Below are 19584 nucleotides of genomic sequence, written 5' to 3'. Positions count from 1 at the left end.
AACAAAACTTTCTCAATTTGAGAACATTTTGACTTACAGATGTCATCACCTAACGGTTCACCACTTCCGTCACGCAATCCAAAGGAATCGGAAATGCGCGTTCGCTAAGAAACAGACGTACTCAGAGGCGAAAACGTCGTCAGATTTATTTCAACACACGTATGTCGCTATAACTAGAATAAATAACACATTTACTAAGTCTCTGTTATCTTGACGCAGTGAATAGAGATTGTCAAACACAGTAGATCACACTGCTCATAATCAAGTAAAAGCGGAAATTCTCTTTCAACACGAAAGTTCCTCAGTGTTCTCTCTTCGCTGTTCTTCATTCTACAGTTTAAACAATTCTTTCATGAAATCTCGTTCGCTGGCAAATACTATATCCGACGTCTTCCTCTGATTCAATTTCCAAACAGGTAATTTAACTGGGTTACGTTGCCGAGTGAAGACTCAACGTGCTGTTGTTAAGATTGTCCCCGATCGCTCGCAAACATCTTCCTATATCTCTTGAACTTCGCAACTCAGCGCAACACTCGCCAACATGGCGCTGAGTGGTCGAGGTGTTTCTACTCTGCGAGTTTCTCTCGTCCCCTGACTGACGACTTCGGCGGAAGCTAAAAGATCGCCGTCTAGTTGGGGGCTGGTTTGTACGGCTAGTAGATCGTTTGAAGAACTGGAACCCCATATAATCTGTACGATAAATACAAGAACAATTTTAATCATCACCCGGTGTTGCAAACCCGACAAATCCAAACTAATATGATCTCTAACGCCCACAGAAAGAGGAAGGTTCACTGCAGTTGGTACACATTGAGACGATTTCGCGATGACGAAATATCACAGTTCGAAAACTGAAAGATTTCAGTACACGCTAATTTATATAAGGGACCATAGCACTTCTCGCGAAGCGATTCGACTTACCTGAAAGAAACCTCTTCACACTAAACCGCAGCCTCGTTCACTTACAATTAAAAAATCTGTTACTCTTGTCCAATGTAGTATACTTCTGAAACGGAACTTAATACGTGCGTTTATAAGGATTTCCGTGATAATTACATCATTATTTGACGCACTTGGCAACCTTTGTAATGAGGTAATCTAAGGTTAAGGAAAAACCCATCAAACCAGAGCACGAAAATGATTGGCCTACGGAGTCAGGCCGTCTTCTGATTGGCTGTTAGTAGTCAAACCCCTTTTTAAAATCAAGGACGGGAAGTTTAGCGTTTCTCGGAAAGTAATACATTTTTATAGTATGACGATGATAGTAAGTCATGCAGAAAAAAACAAGTACTTAAATTTTATGAAAATTTCAATGAGGACAGTCTTTGAACCAAACAAATGAGGTGCCTCCGGATTACCTTGTGTTAAAGGCGAAACATAACAAAGTAAACAAAAATAAGGATTGTAAAGTGCATGGCTTGAGGCATTGAAATGTGTGACGTGACGCTGGCGTGGTGCAATTCGTTTATTTATTTATTACAAGAACGACACATTACAATTATCACTACAATGAAGAATGAGAGGGTCAGATCAATTTATTTTTTATTAAGAATATAGAAACCGAAAGAATCGGGACCAAACAGGTAAGCGGACTTGGTCAGCAAATTCAATTCAGCGCGTTATAATTAGAATTCGACAAATATGGATAAAAATAACTTTGTTAGAATTTTGAAACAACAGTCTTCTATTTTCATTTATTTGTCAATCAGGGAAAATGGTTTTACGTGACTCTCTCTTTTTTTGTCTCTAGTAATCAGCCGCTATAGTTTTCAAGAATTCTGAGGAAAAAGTGCTGACTTTTCAATCTTTATGAGCTTTTGTAATTTGGTAAGAAACATTCGCATCGCATCCAATAAAGTCTTTAAACCCAATCATCAATATGCACATTCTCCATACAGTTCTCTATACTTTTCCTAGGTTGCCGGCTGGGAGAATTTGTTCATTGAATAATCAAGAGCACCTTTGGTTGGTGATCATTTCCTTTATTCTCATAACCTTCATGTCGGATTCAGGGGTGATACTGTAAAGAGAAATTATATGCTAGTCACACGTAGGGACTATAGTGTTAAGCACATAAAAAGAATACTCGACAATAAGACCTTCCAACAAGTTTTTCGATCACAGAATAATCTATCCCTCTCCAAAAACAGAATTGAAATGCAAAGAAAACCGCTTACGCGTTTGATAAGCACATTCAACTAAGCTTGTCCTTTGCTTTCACGACCATACTACAGGCAGTCGTTTCGTGTACTGTCCTCGGAAAAAAATGGTAAAAATTATTTCTGTTGAAAAGGACGTTTTTAGGGGCAAGTATATTTTACACGAGAGACTCCTTAAGTACGAGTTTGCGCTCGAAACAATCTCGCCGACTCCGTTTTTTTTTCGCGCAAATGATCGACTACCTTCAGAAGTGCGCGAATGATGCGTGCAACATCTCAAACCACTTTGAACTCTTCCCATCTGGCTCGATCAATGGAAGTATATCTGCATTCGTTACAAACAGGAGATAGTGATTGATTTTTCTGTTAGATTTATTTGATAACTTACCGTAGAGCGAAATTATGTTTGCTTTTCGAGTTTCCCCGTTCTGATCGTGGATTTAATCCATCATAAAGCTGACTGCGGTCGGTGTTAATTCGATCACCAAAAATGATCACTATAATAACTAGCCTTGGTAAAAAAGAATATATTAACATTTTCAGTTCGAAATTGTTGCTTAAAACTCTCGTCGCGTATCATTTCCTGGGACGGATTATTTTATCTTTGCATGCATGGCAGTCGCTGCCATTCAACCAAGCTCTCACTGATTAGTCACCTTATCATGTAGAGCTAAGGATTGCAAATTCAATGTACAGAAACAAATGATATAATTTCTGTTAAGACTGACAGTAAGCCGGCTGAATTTTACAGCATGCTCGTGATATACCCCGATTCAAGTATATACTTATTTTCGTGCAAGAGGCGCAGCATAAATATTAATAAATGGGAGCCTTGAATGCATGTTGCAGTCAAAAATTGAGTCGTGCCAAAAAAAATTTTGTCCAAAGTGAAGTATCTAGAAAAGCTGAAAGTTACAGGCACGTTTAAAACACATCTTTTGTCGTAGTCACTAAACGAACGTTTTTTTGCACTCGGAAATCAAATAAAGTTGGCAATTATGATTAGCATATTGCATGTAACGTTCATTTTAATCACATCAATTCGGAAGTAAGCGTTCAGCTACAAAAATTGCTTCACTAAAACGTTCATTTTTATCACATCAATTTGGAAGTAAGCGCTCAGCTACAAAAATTGCTTCACTAAAACGTTCGTTTTTTATCACATCAATTTGGAAGTAAGCGCTCAGCTACACAAACTGATAATACAATTGTCCTTAAAACAACTGAAATTAAGTGAAGTTGAAGAGTTGGCCACTAAATTTATCAGTTGTTCAGAACTTGCTGGTTTATAACACTGATTTATAAAAAGAAAAGCTTACAACGTTGTCGAATCAATTTTTAACGCTGATGTTCAACGCAATATTTTCGTGTTTTGGTTACCTCAGAAAGAGTGCTTTTAAAATGTTTGTTTAATAAACAAAAATCTAAAATCTGCTTGTTTGACGTCCACGTCACCCTTAACGCAAACAAAAATTCACGGTTTGCGTGATAACGCACGAATTTCGTCCGATACAGTACGTGAGAGAGTTTAGCCGTAGGTAGATGAAAGAGGATACCGCGGGTTCTCATTTAAATTTATAAATAAAAAACAAAGAGGCAAAAAGGAACCTAAAACTAGCACTGCACGCAGAATGAACCTGTCCAGGGTTATGCCAAAAAGAAGAAAGCTGCCGAGAAAAGCTAACTTCATGTATCAATCATCGCACGAAAAGCATGAAAAAGTGATCAATTTTAGTGAAAGAATTTGCACAATTTACACTTCTTACCCAATAGAAAAGCGCGTCGTCCTACGCAATTTCAGTCAAAAATTAAATTGGAACCGAGTGAATTAATTTTCCTCATCAGCGCATTTTAATATGAATTAACTGCCCACAAAAAAATTGATTCACACTTCTCGACCAATCGTGTGAATGTATTACGTGGAATGAACCAGTCATAATTCAAGGAAACCAGTTCAGCGTACGTAACAGGTGGCAATTGAAGGGTTTACCTCGCGAGCCATAATTATCAAAACAAATTGCAACCAGCGTCAAATTGAGAGGAAACGAAACTTCAACGAACAGGACGTCTAAATTCCTCCGACTGCGATCAAGGGTACAGTGGTGTAATAAACAGACTAAGCATGAAAGATATGGATTGTTTGCAGAAAACCAGACTCGCGCAGCTTCAAGATTCAAACAGCGACGAAATGCAAAGAGTTTGTCAAGAAGCTAAGGCCCTAGCCAAAGACCTCGTTGAGTATCGCACTGGAAAGGGAAACCCTCCTCCGAGTCGCACTGCTGCAATTTTGAGAAGGCTGTCAGATGAACTTGAGGATCGTCATCCTGCAGTGCTCGCCAACATGTGTGGAAGGCTTAACATACTTACTGGTTCTGCACATACAAAATTTGTGCAAGTTGCTGACGAAGTTTTCCGCGATGGAGTGAACTGGGGCAGAATTGTGGCGATTTTTGCGTTTGGAGCGAAACTAGCCCAATACTGTTTTAGAAACAGACTCGAGAAGGAAGCAGATGATATAGCTGACTGGGTTGGAAATTATATTTCAAGTCTATCGGGCTGGATTCGATCAAATGGTGGCTGGGTAAGTTACTGTTAACAGACTACACCTCACAGACGCGATAACCTGCTATCTTTAGCAGAATATTAAACATTTAGAAAACTGTGCTGACCAATTTATGAATTTTTCATAGTACAATCTAACAGCCCTAGTAACGTCCTTGCAAATTTATTTTCCTCACTTTTAGAATTGTAGCTCTTTTAACGTTAACAAGGTTTCATCGGCTATGGAACTTGTGCGTCGAAAGAATATTTAAGTCATCAATCAAACGACTTTCCAAATCCTTTCAAACTCTGAAATGAGGACGAAAAATTCACGTTTACCTGCTTCTATCAGAATTTCATCCCTTTGCAGAAATTTCTGATTTACTTCTGTTCTAGCATCTTCTACCGTTTTGCCATTCTAAGTCGAAGTATCGTACTATAGAATTTTTACTAAAGCATCCCCCTCTAGTCCTCTAAGACTTCCTGTTTCCATATTACGCTTACAATCATACCTGCAATATTGATTCTGAAACGATCATACTCCACAATGCAAAATGCAAATTCATCCCAAAGTGGTTAGCAGAAAGAAAAGAAATCGATCACCTTTTAGGCCGAGACTGCTTAGAATTTGCGAATTTGGAAATACAACTTTTGTGCTGCAGAAATAAAACACGAGAACGCGTTGTATCGGTTCATGCCAAAGAAAAACGGGATTTAAACCTGAAAAGCTGGCCACACAACCAAAGAACTTCTGGAGATGAATTTATAAAAATAGATTTTCGAATGAACCCCATACAGAGCTGACAAGTGATATCAAAGCTTATTAAGATAATTCTTATTCAAAAGGAGAATGCAGTTATGAATAAATTTTAAGCCACTGCAGATAGCCTCAGGTGACAGTGAAACTCCACCAGCTACAATATTGTCTGGCCTTTTTTTTAGGCGCTCGCCATCGTCCGAAGTCGTCGCGCATATTGCGCAATATTCATTACTAAAGGCTATTTCTTGACATGAAATTTTCATTACGTTCGAGAATTATTCAAAGTGTCCTAGTTCATAAAAATTAAGCAAGCCAACTTCCAAAATTATTTATTTGGGAAGAATTAAAATCGATAGGCATTTTTGCGTGCGATAAGATCTGAACTATCGGCTAAAATATGCCAGTTTTACCAATGGTGATTCAACAGTGTTTATGTGCAATGTCATAGTGGACGTCCTCTGACCTGCAGAGGCCCAAACAATGGCAAATATGAAACATTTGCATTTGCTGACAGCTACCTATTTAATTCATGGTAGCCAAGAGTACTTTGAACACCGAAAAAATGTCCAATTAGTCGCTTTACCGAGGCTTTTTTGAGAGAAGCACATATGGAACTATGTAAGGTACAACTCATCTCCAATTTTTGAATGACTTAGCTTATATGCAAAAATTTCGTCCCAGTGTGTAATAGCGGATCCCGAAGACCGTTGCTAAGTTACCAGCAGGTCGGAGTCAATTTTGGACGAAATTCGCGCGATTAATTATTTTATGGCAGCAAAATTAATACCGAGTGCGGGTTAAAAACCAAAATGTAAATTTTTAAACACGGTTTAGTGCTTAAATTTTGCAATGTGCGTTTGCATATGCATAAAAATCAATCATTGATTGATAGAACACTTACAACCTTAAGATAACCACACCTTCCGTTTGTTAGTAAACGAAAATGGCCTGGCTATCAAGTGTACAGAGGGTAGGCAAGACACACGCAACAAAACTAATGTATGCAATTAAAAAGAAATTGGACAAGCAGGATTTCGTAATTTTCTCTTTTTGAGACCACCCGCTCACGAGTGAGGATTTTTTTTCGTTTCCTTTCTATTGTTATTTTAATCATATATTCACTATATAAAACTGCACATCTTCGGCCTTATCTATCATTTTCCCCATCCATTTTGTTAAGATTTAGCCTAAACTCGGTTTACTCGATCGGGTGCGTGAATGTCTTCCATGAATCTTCTTCAGTTTCGTTCTAAAGACCAATGAAAATTTCCTATTTAGAGATTATCGACCTATTGTTCAAGGCGAAACGTGTATTTAAGAATCATGACTGGATCCTATTAAGAAATCTGATATTGGCACTATTCGTTTAGTAAATAAAAACTATTTTCAAAGACACTACAGACTAAAACTTAGCCAGTTAAAACGTTAAAATTGTCTCACGGGTGAGCCAATCTGTGTAAATATTGACTGGCGTTTTCGTGCCTACTTCACAGTCATGAGTCATTCCGTGAGCTGTTACGTGCATCTAATATGCGATAACCATTGACGAAGAATTTATTAACGCGGTGTAGTTTAACACGCAGTATCACGAAAATGATATCCACCCTCCTGTCCACAAAACAACACATTGGATATGATATAAGGCACGCCTCAGCGATTGAATAAGTGAAATAAGTGTTTTATACAGATAAAACATTTCTTGTAGTGTAAAATGACCTTGAACTAAGAATAAATTACTTAACAAAATATTCAAAATGTATTGCAACACAAAAATTTGCTGATTGTGCAAAAAAAAAGAAGAAAAAAAAAGAAATTGAACGAAATCTTTGATAGAAGGATCAACAGGGTGTGGATATGTTCGACACCCCCCAGCACGTCCCAAAAATACATAAAAACTAAAAACTAACGAGGATTGATAATTACAACTAATGCTAATGAATATATTAGTTTTCGTTGTAGGATGTACCAACCCAATTTGACAAATGTTTGAATTGAACTCACAATTTACATTCTGAATCTAACATCAGTTTTGGCGCATTTTCAAAAGATATTCGACGGATTTTACTTTGCCGTAAAATGGTTGTCAAGCAGCGAAATTAGTCGACTAGTTTCTACAAGTTGTACCGGACTGGACTCCGAAACGGGGGACTCAGGATTAAGCCCTAGACGGGATTATCAAGCTGTGTTTAAGCGAGAGGGAATTCATGTTTATAACGCCCTTCACCCGCCTTCCACCCTCCCCTCCCCGCCCCCCTGAGAACTAGAATGAATACAAGAAATACAATGAAATACAATGAATACAAGAAAACAACAAGGGGTGGGAAGGTATTGATCCTATGATTAGTTTGCCGGAGAAAATCATCTTAGTTCTTTGGACGCCACCCAACAAAACCGCGAGCACGATAACTTTCTTTCATCCTAGATTTCCAAAACTATTGGACACTGAGTATCTTATGACTAAGATCTAAATTTCTTTAAAAACTGACCAGAACCATGTAATTTGCGAGTTAAGAATTGATAACGCATAGAAATCGATTGATTCTACGCTAATAAATTATTAAGTGGCCTCAGAAAAACGTCCTGTGATGCTTTGTTAACTGTTACGTATATACTTTATATTTTTATAAGTAGACTCCGGTAGAAAAAATGAAACATAGTGAACTCTCCTGATTAAAGGATAGTGTTTTCGTTAAATTCAGTAAAATTTAAAGAAAAAAAGGTTGATGACACAGTTCCTGTGGTTGAAATGATAAAACGTGAAACAAAGCCATGACATGGATTTCGCAATCCCTTTGTAACTTGGCCAAAATTTGGTTAACCCACAAAACCAAAACACAGAATCATCTTTTGTGACGTAAACTAAGGCCAAGGTTGAATTATTTTTGGACACAATAATATATTCCTTTCTGATGAGAAATACTCGTGATTACGGCGAAGCTAAGCCTTGACCCAAGGAGTCTCTTGTTTTCAAATTGGGCTAGCCACCATTTTGAAACTGGCTATTACCCGAAACAACTAAAGGAAAAACACAATAATGATGATAATAAAACTTCAATCCAAATCCTAAACAAATATTCTTGCTAAAGAAAAATAGTATTTTTGACATTATAGCTTTATAAGAATCATCATCATCTTAAAAAAGGGAAAAGATAAATGAAAACGAGTGACCTATTCACAATTAATAATAACAAAAGTAATTTTAAAAAATAGCTAGAAGCAATTAGAAATAGACGCCAAACCTTACAAACTCAAAACTGATTCAAGTTAAATGTAACCAAAAATAAATTGTCCACGCGCAGAATACTCTCTGACCCACACTCTCAGAGTTTTGGTTGTGAAAAATTTGCCAAGTGCTTTGAGACTACTGAAAGCAACTCGAAGTCTTAACGAATCTGTTAATTTTTCAATATTTTTCCAAACAGGAGGCGTTTAACCAGATCTTTAGCGAGGCATACGACGAAAGAGACAGGTCGTGGTGGAAAAAACTGTGTCTGGCTGCGGTGGGGTTCGGCGCACTGGCGACATTAGTCTATCAACAGTCAAGTTGACTTGAATTCCACATCAAACATCGGTAGCTATCGAAAGACAGTACATAGGAAGAGTTGAGAGATTTGTCTTCTGAATTCCGTTCCCTCGTTTTCATAAAACAATGAACGGTTATACAAAAAATATCATTTTCGCTTGAATACGCGCTCTTAAAACTGCATTCCTCAGTTGAAAGAGCCGCTTACTGCAAACCTTTGGGGAAGTAGGAAGTATTTTCCAGCAAGGAAGTCCTAAAAAAGCGCCTAGTCAACATTAAAGGGGGATACCAAGGTTATTTGTTTTTTATCATAAATTATTGCTTTTTTCTAGACAGAGTGATTTCGCACACTCATGAGCCCCCAATACCAACAGAGCTAGCCAGGGCTCTCACGCAGCCGGTGTAAAAGACGAAGTTTTTAAGAAAAATACATTTCGCTCACACTGTGCTAAGGAGATAATACGAAACTGCCTCTAGTGGAATTGAGTTTTATGCGAGTATCTGATGCTGGCATTTAGGACAACTATTTTTACCAAAACATCTTTGTTACGATTCATTTTATATAGAACAACGTGTATTAATTCATTTCTACGCTGACTCACATGCTTCGTAAAAGAAAATTACAGTTTTTCTAGAATATAAGAAACCATGATATCCAATTGCAACTTAGTTCACGTAAAGTTTGGACCAAACGGTCTGATTTAAAAGTGTATAAAGACATTTCCTCCCAGTTTCCGTTGATAGTGATATATTTATCATAAAAGATTCTTAAAATCGAGGTTTTAGTAGGCAAGGTCCGGTACCGCCATAGTTTTTGTTTATATACTAAATTCCTCCATAATTTTGTAGCCATGACTAAATACAGAAATGTTAGATATATAGCCAGTCATATTTCATGTAGGATAAAATTCACTAATATTTAAGGGCTGACATATACGTACCTATTATTTAATGAAGGAATTCCATTCCATGCTAATTTATGGTTTTTTTTTTTTTGCGAGTCTGATGTATCTTTGTGCGCATAGAGCGCTTTTCGATTGAGTGTCGTTATAAAAATGCCGAAGTAATCTCAACAGCCAATCAAAAGAAAGAAAGAAAAATGCCCCTTAACGGGACCACTGAGAAATCAAAGTAATAACCAAACTGGTCAAAGCGCGGGAAACGCTGGCGACCAAGACGTGATTGGTTTAAATTTTGTAACTGATTGGTTAAGAAAACGGCGCGAGTTTTCTGGACCAATCATAAAGCAAGTAAACACTCACTTTTGACACTCAATTGATGAATGCCCTATAAAGCCGATAAAGCTGCTTAAAGGTGATTCCTTAGAAATAAAAGTTGTCGATATACATTGTTCTAGACTTTCCCTGAGTGTTTCCAACCAATCACTACTTTGAAAAATGCCGCAACAGCAACAAAATAGGTCACCACGCTCGCAAAGCAGATACGATGAGCCAATCCGCGAGAAATTTCTTTTATCTTGACTAATCTAATCCCATTTACATCTCAAAACTTATCTGACTTATCACGACTGGCCAAACCGCTGTTATCAGAAGCAACTGAAGTTTTACCCATTCTTGATGAGTGCAAACGTTTTTAATGATGTAGGCTTTCGAGCAAAGTAAAAGAATGTGTTGAGTGACTTTGGAACAGTCTTTAATGTTTCATTGCCAATGCTTTTTTCCTACATCAAGAAGAAGAGAAAAGATTCTCGTAAAACAAATAGGGTGGAACAGTTTAAACTGTTACAGCAAGCTAAATGACTGATTAGTGTAGCTGATTTCAGCCAGCACTCATCTTACTGAAATGGCTCCTCGGAGTCAAGAAACTGCGAGTAGACAAGATTTCGTCTCGAGTTATGGGAAATACAGTCATAATACGTTCTTTGAACACTTTGAATAGGTGAGTCGCAGGTTCAATCTGTAGTATAGGTCATTGCATTCCCTTATCGAAAGTTCATTCGCATGGATGCCTTAGACTGACATACTACACGTGATGTGGAGTCCCTGTAAACAGTCACTCAAAAATTTAGATCGTGCACACGCTTCGTGCGCAAGGCTAAAGTTATATCCAAATCGCGTGATCGGCTGTTGATCCATTTGCAGCGTATCTTTGTTTATCACATTAGTGGTTTTGTAGATTACTTCCTTACTTTAAAGAAAACAAACCCGACGGAAAACCGCTACAAGCAAGAAACGTGACTGTCTTAAAAGCCAATTGAGCTGGAACAGCAATAAAAACTTGTTTGATCGTACGCATGTTCTGTCTACAAAGAACTTTATTTAACTTAAACGGTTCGTTTAACAGGGCAATAATTGCCTTAAACGTTCGACGCGGACACAGAGCACATACGCGAACGAGCTTTTTGGTTGTCACTAGCCGCATTTAATTGAATTGAGAGGGTAGATTGAAATCACTTTTGGAATCAAGAATTTGTAAGTCAAAAAGTATTGTGAAAAACATTTTATATCATCCAGTCTAATCATGATCTTGCAACTATTTGGCGCGTACATTTTTTCGCGTTTTTGATATATTTCAAGTAGAAGGTATCCTTTAAAAGCAGTAAAGCAACCTCCTCATTCAATAACTAACATTTCTGTGAAATAGCAGTTCTAAGCCTGATTCATTTTTTGTGCCAAACGGCAGAAGGAGCAGAACTTGCTCTCTAATCCCGCAGTAAAGAGTGTGGTTTTTCTTGGAGAGTTTAAAAGTTGGCAATGATAAAAGTCCACCTCTTTCATTCTTCTCTACAAGAATGTTCATCGATCTTTAGATCTGCTTTTATACATCAGCGAAAAACTGCACAATTTGTAGGTAACATTTTCATCAGCAAATGTTGCTAATTTTCCGTACTAACGAGATCTGTAACCTAGCCTCACCTGTAAATCGTGGAAGCTTTCACCACTGATATAAAATCCTGGCCCGCAAAACTCCCCCCCTCCCCGAAAAATACGCGTTGAAAACGAATTTAAGTTGAAATCAACATTGTAAAGGCCCTTGTCGGGGAGAGGAAGGACTACATAACGAGAAGGATGTGTTATTTAGTTAAAAGTTCTGTTGTGGAGGCGCCACGTCGTTGATCTGGCTCTTTCTTCTCCTTACCGTTTTCCATACAGCTTTTCTTCTGTTGGTTTGGAGACTCTAACGAGACAATTTACCGAAGAGATAGCTTTCTCTACTTTCATAGTCTGCCAGCTTTCAGTTTAAAAGTATTGAGTGTGAAAAGAGAAAATATTTCTTGACCATTCGTAAGGGTGAAGAGTGTAAAATAAGAAAGGTGACGGTATCTTATATCTATTTTAGTTACATTCACGAAGGGTTTAGCAGATGAAAACGCTTTTCGTGCATTATTTTTTTTTTGCATTATTTTTTCATCAGATCCCACAACAGCACCACACGCACAATACAACTTTATTCTATACAGCTATATTGTAGATCAAGATTGAATTGAAAAACATTAGCTTATTCACGTCGCAAATAAAACCGAATACATCCATTCAAAACTTGTTCACTTTTGCTCTTCCAAGTCTGGTCTCGATTCTTTTCTTCTGTGTTTCTTTCGGGAAGCATTTTACAGTTCTAAACTATTCTTTTGCTACAAATTTGATCAATTTTATCATCTTTTAATCAGTGTAAAATTTTTCAGAATTTCGTGTCCGAGCTAATTAAACTGTTCAATCTTTGAGTTTGTAATGTTTAAAAGAAACTCATAGAGAGAGAAAGATAAACACACCGCAATTATGAAATTTGTAAAGGAAACATTAGCTCGCCTACCGCGCTAAATTGATGAAAGCGAGGAATAGTTTCAAAATGTAATCTCCGTAAGAGATTAGTTCCTTCAAATTAAACCACCATTGCCTCCCCTGATGGGTCAAATAGCACTTGATTTATACTTGCATCTTCTTGTCACGTCCGAGACCGAATATCAAAAACAAAACAAATAGCGTTTTGAAGAACGAAAAATCGTGTTGGCAAAATTTAAGTCAACTTGGGGGCCTAAATAAAAGCAAAAAAAGACAACTGTCTATTGAAAAATCAACATTGGTTATATGCTCTTCTCATAACAGGAACAAATGATATGAAACACGGACTAAAGCAAAAATAGAGCTCTTACCCTGAGTGCATTTTCTAACGGTCGAAATTCTAAGATTAACTAGACTCTTGAAAACTCTTAAAATAGTACGAGTGTCGTTGAGAGGGGAATTGTTGGAACAATGCACCTCTGACATAATTACAAAAAGTACGGCCGATATATAGGCAAACACAATAAAAGGCGATGAAGTCAGCTCCTAGATATTTATATTTTCAGTTTCTTGAGTGCCAAATTCTGCGGTGAACGAATTTGGTGAATTTGAAACATGACGAAAACTTTAGGTAACTGAATTTTTGACAACAAGACTGAAAGGACAGAAGACGATATACAACCCTCTTAACAGAATAGATGGATTGTACAATAAAATGTTTCGGTTTTAGAATTTATTGTTACATTTTAGCTCCCTTCACACCTCCGGACGTTTTTCCCGAACTGGCAAAGTTCCTCTGATCAGAATGAATTTAGACCTCAGTAATCGAACCAGGTCATTCAGTATATCATTGCATTAAAATTGTTTTTTGAATTAAGAATCCCTACTATTGTGTTTGGTCGGAGCAGTAATCAAACAAAGTCCATAGGAGATTGAAAAATAGAAGAAGTTTACAAAAGACATTCCCTCAAGAATCGTTTTAAAATGTCATGGTTTCGTTGTTTATATTTGTGTTCTATTTCGAGACTTTTCAAGATGTTTAGACTTTCCATGTTGACCCCTGAAAGCGCGTTGCCTCGAAGAATCAAAGATTTTTTTTCCTCCGTAACTAATGTAGCAACGCTTATGTTATTAATCAAAACGTTTTCGATTTCAGTTTTCTACAATATGATAAATTGGTTGGCGTTTGAAGGTGAAATAAATGTGTTTATTCTATTCATATTTTTTAATATGTAAGTAAAAGGGTGTTTACATAAGTCGCGCAGTATTCTTTGCATTGTGAGCGCGTTTTATGAGTTCTATTCATTAATGGCGAATCTCTATCTTAAAGCACTATTGATTTTCTGTCAAAACAAAGGCATTTCGCTCTCACAAAACAATAAGCCTGATCGATGAAAAAAGCATTGTTTACTTTTTAATTCTTAACATCTAATATGCCTCGTTCGATGGTCTTAGTAATAGTTCTTTTCATTCGGTTTTTCATAGTCCACGGCACCTGCAGAATAAAGATGAGATTGTCGGCAAATTCAAGAGGCCTTTTTTTTATACAACAAGGCCATTGATTACTAAGGAGTAACCCGAATTAAAAGCCACGACTTTTAATATCACGTCCAAGAAGCACACCGCGGTATGTTGTGACAATGTTCGTTGGCTTTTTTTAATTTCCGAGCGCCTCCGTTTCTTCCATTTTACTCTCCATTCCACGACAAAGTCGTTAAATTGAATGCGCTGCGTGTAAGTGAATTCAAGATAAACACAAAACTACCTTGAAAAATCAGCAAATATGTTGACATTTAAAATTGACATAAGATATTAAAGTGATTATGTACGTTTCTTTGCGGAGATTTTATCCAAAATATTTACGCTAGCACTACGCCATTTTTAATGACAGGTTTGGTCATCTTTGAAGAAAAGATAAAAAACGCCTAACTATTGACAAGAAACCGCTGTCGTTTTTTCTCGTGTGTTATGCTGCTTCGATCCTTTTGTTAAGATAATTGTTACAAGACCTTAACAAAAAAAAAGTATTACAATTACCTAAATATTTCACAATCAGAGGATTGCGAGTTGAGAACGTAAAGGGTCATTCCTAATCGTGATAAGGTTCAGATTATTGTGTTAGGAAAGCCATAGCTTTAGGAAACCACGGAGTATTGTCCTATTTTTAAACTTACAAAATTAGTTTAATTTCGGCCAGGTTCTTTGCGAAACCCGCCTTCCAAATTTTTAAGTATGCCCGAAATGGCCTAGAGAAAACTTTAATAAACTTTATAGGGCCATGTCTATGCGCTCGAAGAAAATGAGTTCGCAATTTATTGAACGCTAATATGAAAAAAGTAATAACACAAAAAGTTATAATTCACTTTATTACTGGTGCTCAATTTTTCTCAGAACAACAGTCCCGAGATAAAGGTCCGGCTACAAGAATCAGACAACAAGCGCGGATTGCCTGAAGGAAAAGATCTTAGCGGTAATCTGCGTCCGGAAAGCTGAGGGGCAAATTGAAACTGAGATAGACGTTCTATATAGACGAAAGCTCTGAACTGTTTGTAAACGATGAAGAGGTAGGCCTTTCCATCGGTGTTTGAGTAACAAGTTTAATACTTACAATGTTCTCTCTTTTTTAATTAGCCTTGTCAACAATGCAGAGCGACCGCAAAGCGGCGGGTATAAACAAAATGGAGTTAGCAGCCCGTGTTACGAGGTTTTATTACTTCACCAGGCCGCCGAATGTCAAACTTCCTGTCCGCGTTAGAAGAGCGGACGGTGCCTTTGTGGGGAGCAATGCCCGATGACACGTGAGAAAGTTCAAGACAAATTTGAATATTTTATTTAAACCATTATAAAAGCCGGCCTTTTGTTGTGGGCCAAACTTCAATAAGAAAATTAACGAGTAATTTGGATAAGTTTCGGTTTGATAGGCATGTGCTAATTAGGTATTCTGTATTTAATAGAAATCTTCGGCCTGCCGACCTGTTGTATAAACATTGAGTGACATCGAAACTCAGAGCACGGTGAGGCTTCGAATCGGCGACAAACAAAAGAAATTTTTGAAGTTTGTCGGTGTGTTTAGCAAACGCCATTTATTTCGATAGCTTAAGTACACATTGGAGAAGCGTAAAAAAACCCCACATCTGTCTCGGGGTTTACTTCAAACGCGTCAAGTTGTTTAAAAGATTAAGAAGCTCTCGACGTGTGAGTGAATCAAAACATGCCAAGACCTCTGAGAAACAGCTACGGCAGTGCAAAGCCGCCGTACTCCTACATTTCGCTGACAGCCATGGCTATCCAGAGCTCACCGCAGAAAATGCTATCGCTCAGTGAGATTTATCAATTCATCATGGATCACTTTCCTTTTTACAGGGAAAATACGCAACGCTGGCAGAACTCGCTGCGACACAATCTCAGTTTCAACGACTGCTTTCTAAAGATTCCTAGAAGACCAGATCAGCCCGGCAAGGGAAGCCTCTGGGCTCTTCACCCAGATTGCGGAGCAATGTTTGAGAATGGCAGCTTCTTGCGCCGCAGAAAACGCTTCAAATCCGAGAGGGAGAGGACCAGTAAACTTGCAAAGCTGATCACAGATGAGACTAAAGAACCGCATAACGGCAGAGTGCTTATGACGAGTGACAATCCTGCTCGCTGCATCTCGCCAGTCGATGTCACTCAATCAGGCTTCAAGCACCCTTTTAACATAGAGAACCTCATTGGATCAGACATCAAAAGCGTTCAGTCGTGCTCGACAATGACAACCCCTATTCCCTCTCTACCAACTTGTCCATCCTGCATGAATACACCTCCCGCCTCCTCACTGGCAGCCGGCTATCAAGGAAATCTTTGGTCTGCTGCTTTGCCAGCCCCGTATTTCGCCAAACCTTGTTCTCATCACGAGCGTATGAAGGAATATGAGATAGCAAGGCTTGGACAACAGTTTTACCACACAGGAGAACTTGCTTCGTTTTACGGCGCAGTTCCAGTATCCACTGCAGTTCTACCGCAGGCACTGTTTCGGTGACCGTGTTCCAAGCTGTTCAGAGCTGTTTACGCCATAAAACACTGCTACAAAGTGTAAGGAGACACTGACACTTGGAATACTTGAACTCTATTAAAAGCAGTAATAGCCCACGAGGACTTTTAGTCAAACAGCCGAAGGTTTCTAATGCTACTAAGACGGTCGCTCAGGTCTTCACACTCAAAGAAACATTCAGAGGAGACAAAGCCTTGAGTTAAGTAGCATAGCATGAAAGTGTCAGTTTTAAATCGGTTCCTGTTAAAAACTGAATGGGCGATAAAGTGTCTTGTTTATTTCGTCGCGAAATGACTCGAAAAGCACAGCCGTTGTTAAACGAAAAGGGATAGTTTCAGAGGCTTATTTTAACTATGAAATGACTTATTTTAAAACACTGAAAAGGAAGACAACTTATTGAGGTAAAGGAAACTACATATTACTCGCAGTAAATGTTTGAACAAATAGCCCGCTTTAATGTCGCCCACAACTCAGTATGTAAAAACTATTTTTATCGGGCTAAAAATGATTATATCCCTAGAGAGAAATAATAGGCAAATTGAAGGCCAAACCTTGAATGAAATATTGTATATAAAGATCAGTATGTTTGAAATGAAAGCTGTTATTCGTTTTAGATGATTTCGGGTACATTTCCCAGTAGGTAATTTGTGTACGTTACAATTCGAAATTTAAAACGCAAACTAGGTTGAATATAGGTTACAGTTCTTGGTTTTCACAAGTTATTCAGTTGAAAAAGATTCAACCTTGGTTGAACTCGCTCACCCTAAAAAGGCTCGAATGGTATTTTTGTGATTAAATTATTTCGTAGATTTAAGTTGTTCTAAATTGTAAACATTTGCCCAGCGAGCTCTTGGATTGTATACGTTTTTCATTTCTTGTTGGTTTTAAAAGCAGAAATTTGTGAAGCCTTAAGTAAATACGGTTAAAAAGTATTTGAAAAATGTTCTTGTTTTTCTTTATTAACCTCAAGGAAACTTAAACTACATCAGTGAAGCACTTAGCATCACCTACCAAATGTTGATCGAAATAAAAAAAAAAGCCGATTAGATATTCATATTGGTTTGTTTTCGGTAGCCCTTTAAAAACAGGAGGAGGTAAGTTATATGTTAACGGCCTACTTCCAAGCACTTACAAATCGCTTAAACACTCTTTCTTCTCACTAAAACAAAATACCTTTTATTTTCACAGCTTTTTATCGTAAATTCGATGACAGGAGATGCACGGCTGTGAGGTGCTTCATCCTTCACAGTTCTAAAAAATTCGGGAAACGCCAAGGACTTGAAAAAAGCAAATGAATCTATCAGCGCCGTAGAACTGTTTGGCCACCCGGCGATGAAAGAGCCCCCTTCTCTTACTCAATTTCGCAGCGAAGAACACAACTTATAAATAAGAATCTCTTCAAAACAGAAAACGAAGAAAGAAAGTCAACACATTTTGGAAAATACATCAACTCTTCAACAACCGATTCAGGAAAATCAAAGCAAAAATCAATTAAACCAAAAACTTTTATGATACAGAATAGTCACGTTCCTTATACCTGGCGACAAAACACTTTACCTTACATTAATAAAAATTTAAATGCATTTAGAACCCATCAAGAAAACGTAAGAATCATTTTGAGGGTTTCATAGTAGCTTTGCCAGCTTTTAAATAATAATAAAAAAAAACATTAAAAAGCGTCGAAATTCCCGCGTTTAAGTCATAACCTTGGCGCTTTTTGTCAGAAATTTTACACAATTATCACTAAAATCTCTCGCGCATTTGTCACAAGAAACCTAATACTTTTCATTAAATTAAGATGGGAAAGGGCAGAACTTCTCTTTAAGAATTTCAGTCTACTTATAACGTAATTGATCGTGATTCGAAACAATTATTGAAGAAAAAAAAGGTCGTGCACACGCGCTTGAAAAATAACCGCACTTGAGAAAAATTCCCAACTGATGAACTTGAAACTCTTTAGACACGCATTAAATTCGACATTTAAGTACCATAATAAGACATATCAATATGCGAGAGTCTTTGCATATTGAAAGCACAATAACCGACGCTAGAAAGACTTCAAGATACCCCGCAATGCGAGATGACAGTGGCGCGCGAAATATGAGTCGTACACAAATGTGTGTAACATAGTTGCTAAGAGAAAAGTTATCGACGAGGGGCATCTTCATTGATCTGCAAGATTAGGCTTACGTCGAAAAGGTTGCTTCGACAACATAAATGTGTTTTTGACAAGAGAGACACCTAACTTATCACGCAAACGCGTCTTTCATGGCAAGCGGTACGAACATATTGCGGCAAAAGATTTTGAGATTACTTCTCATAAAAATGCTGCCATTTTCAGAGCACACAGCACAGTATTTCCACTCTAGCATATTGAATCCTGCATGTTCTTTTTGAAAAATCAAATTTCCGAACAAGATGACAATGACATAATTTATTTGTTCTTGGCAAGTGTACTTAAAACTGGCGGTTGACAAGTCATCTGAAATATATCTGCAGATATTAACTTACAATCTCATTTTCTTAAATTTTATGAAAATTTTGATATCTTAATCATTTCAAAACATAGACTAATGGTCAATCTTACAAGCTACAAATCTTGGCAACTGAAATAAATTCATGTCATAGTATTAAATAAAACCAATATTGATTTTGTCGCAGGTTCTATGTAGAGTTTTATGCGATTTGTAGACCGCTCTTGACATTTTAATTTGTTACATATCAGAATATTGTTAGTACTGACTGAGATGGAAACACGACCATTTCTCTGTAAGGGCTCTATATAATATATTTTAGGACTCAATTTTCCGTCGATGAGCAATATCAATCTTTCA

General features: G+C 37.5%; 2 protein-coding genes and 2 long non-coding RNA genes across 5 annotated transcripts; 3 read left to right on the top strand and 1 right to left on the bottom strand.

Moving 5' to 3' along the window:
* Window positions 1–121: 121 nt before the first annotated feature.
* On the bottom strand, window positions 122–1008 carry LOC113681607 (uncharacterized). The gene is made up of 2 exons (XR_003447207.2): window positions 922–1008; window positions 122–690 (listed from the first exon to the last, which is right to left on the bottom strand). It is a non-coding gene; the product is annotated as an uncharacterized LOC113681607 (long non-coding RNA).
* A 456-nt stretch (window positions 1009–1464) lies between these two features.
* Window positions 1465–2013, top strand: LOC149046455 (uncharacterized). Its single transcript, XR_016185743.1, has 3 exons — window positions 1465–1583; window positions 1751–1827; window positions 1918–2013. It is a non-coding gene; the product is annotated as an uncharacterized LOC149046455 (long non-coding RNA).
* A 1140-nt stretch (window positions 2014–3153) lies between these two features.
* On the top strand, window positions 3154–10329 carry LOC113681605 (apoptosis regulator R1). Its single transcript, XM_027198705.2, has 2 exons — window positions 3154–4740; window positions 8883–10329. The coding sequence occupies exons 1-2, from the start codon at window positions 4282–4284 to the stop codon at window positions 9006–9008; spliced, it is 585 nt and encodes a 194-aa protein (XP_027054506.2). The 5' UTR covers window positions 3154–4281; the 3' UTR covers window positions 9009–10329.
* A 3881-nt stretch (window positions 10330–14210) lies between these two features.
* Window positions 14211–17797, top strand: LOC113681594 (forkhead box protein B1). 2 transcript variants are annotated; one of them, XM_089203411.1, is made up of 3 exons: window positions 14211–14350; window positions 15115–15521; window positions 16087–17797. In XM_089203411.1, exons 2-3 carry the CDS (start codon window positions 15454–15456, stop codon window positions 16736–16738), a joined length of 720 nt encoding a protein of 239 aa, XP_089059537.1. In that variant the 5' UTR covers window positions 14211–14350; window positions 15115–15453; the 3' UTR covers window positions 16739–17797. The 2 variants fall into 2 exon arrangements, with proteins under 2 accessions (XP_089059537.1, XP_027054493.2); XM_027198692.2 differs by lacking the exons at window positions 14211–14350; window positions 15115–15521 and having other exon boundaries at window positions 15606–17797.
* Window positions 17798–19584: the final 1787 nt, after the last annotated feature.

The sequence above is a fragment of the Pocillopora damicornis genome, chromosome 4 (assembly GCF_964200805.1).
Source record: "Pocillopora damicornis chromosome 4, jaPocDami1.2, whole genome shotgun sequence".
NCBI classification, from domain to species: Eukaryota; Metazoa; Cnidaria; class Anthozoa; order Scleractinia; family Pocilloporidae; genus Pocillopora; species Pocillopora damicornis.
This window is presented reverse-complemented; position numbering and strand designations above follow the sequence as displayed.